The sequence below is a fragment of the Acyrthosiphon pisum genome, unplaced genomic scaffold (genome assembly GCF_005508785.2).
Source record: "Acyrthosiphon pisum isolate AL4f unplaced genomic scaffold, pea_aphid_22Mar2018_4r6ur Scaffold_4035;HRSCAF=4580, whole genome shotgun sequence".
Lineage (NCBI taxonomy): Eukaryota > Metazoa > Arthropoda > Insecta > Hemiptera > Aphididae > Acyrthosiphon > Acyrthosiphon pisum.
Window position 1 is genome coordinate 1,560 of NW_021773530.1, and position 1,777 is coordinate 3,336.

General features: G+C 22.1%; 1 protein-coding gene across 1 annotated transcript; it reads left to right on the plus strand.

Annotated features, from left to right (window-relative positions):
* Positions 1 to 690: 690 nt before the first annotated feature.
* On the plus strand, positions 691 to 1,520 carry LOC115035028 (the record flags this gene model as incomplete). The annotated part of the gene is made up of 3 exons (XM_029492661.1): positions 691 to 725; positions 758 to 930; positions 1,264 to 1,520. Coding segments are annotated over exons 1-3 (465 nt in total), but the record flags the coding sequence as incomplete, so codon positions are not given.
* Positions 1,521 to 1,777: the final 257 nt, after the last annotated feature.

The following is a 1,777-nucleotide window of genomic DNA, read 5'->3' on the forward strand; positions in this document are numbered from 1 at the left end:
CTTGTGCTACATTTATAGCATACAATTTTTATTTTGAATGATAAAAATTATAAAATAAATTGAATGAAAATGTTATATTGTGTGCTACTTACTTTTCAAATGAATGAGTGACTTGCTCCACAAATATATTGATATTTTAAGAATTTTATAAAATAAACCTGACTTGACTTAGATAAATGTTTTCACAATCAAATTTTCCAACTTACCATACAGTTAAAAAAAAATGTTTAAATATTGATTAAAACAAAAGTTATAGGCAGTTTTTTTGTTACATCCTGTATAGTGATTAACTAAATTATACTACTTTATTATTATGTGAACAATAGTTCACCTGCAAAATATTCATTAAAAAAAAATACAATATTTTTTTAAAACATTTTACCTATAATTTTTAATTTCCAAAAATAATAGGTATGTAGTATGTATAGTGTATAACTATATAGTTATTAATTTGTAATTGGTACCTAATAAATAATTTAAATAGTTCTGTATAATTTATTCTAGGATCTGAACCAACAAAATTTCCTTTAAAGTCATCAACTGTAGTATCAAATATTAGAAGTGATGATGACATAACTAAATCGCAATCTAATTTCTATGGAACATCAGAAATCATTTCAACGCAACCATCGCCATTTAAAATATCGAATGTCGAAAGTGAAGAATTTAATAACTCACAATCTGATTTCTATGGACCATACAAAAATCATTTCAACGCCATCATCGCCATTTAAAATATCGAATGTTGAAAGTGAAGAATTTATAATAACTCACAATCTGATTTCTATGGACCATCAAAAATCATTTCAACTCCATCTTCACCATTTAAGATATCTGCAACTGTTGGAAGTAAAGGAATTACTGAATCGCAATCAAATGTACTTGGATTATCATCAAATACATCTGTATTAAGTTTGTCTGATAAAAATGGTAAACATAAGGTTAATTATATTACTATTATTAATGCTTTAAAATTTAAACTGAACTTGAAATACCTTTAACAAATTTTGGGTTTGTAAAATATTAATACTATGTTCAATAATGTATGAACCATGATAAAGTAAATTTTCTTTATCATGGTATGAACTATATTAACTTAAAAAATTCACTTTATAAATTTTATTGATTTAAACTATAAAGTAATTTGTTATTATTCAATTTCTTTTTAAAAAAAATATTGTTTATGGAAAGTAAAAACATTCTAATTTTTGAAAATAATAACGATTTCAATCTTTTATGCACTTTTAATTTTTTTCTGTTTAGATATTCTTCACAAACTATATCGTAATGTTTTAAATATGAAATATGACATAAAAACATTGATTGAAAAAAATGAAAAACTTGAAGAATTGATTTTAAATATGAGTTCTAGTAATAATAACTTATCAATTGGGAATTCAGCAAATGTTTTGTTTGAAGATGATTTTCTTAGTTATCTAAATAAAATACTTCCGTTAAAAACAGATGAAACATTGCTGGAATTTGAAAGTAAACTCACGGATAATATTTTCAAATCAAAAGTGGTAAATATAAAATAAAATTCATTATTCATAATAATTTTCTTTTTGGTGTTTTTATTTATAACTACTAAGTATTAACCAAAATATATAGAGATCATCACTTAAATTAAAATTTTTTTCTATAGAACATTAACTATGCTGATAAAGATAATATATTTACATATATATATAATAATAAGAGTTTAACCACATTATATATATATATGTTTACATCAAACTTAAAAATGTTTTACATAATATATATTTAATATAACTAT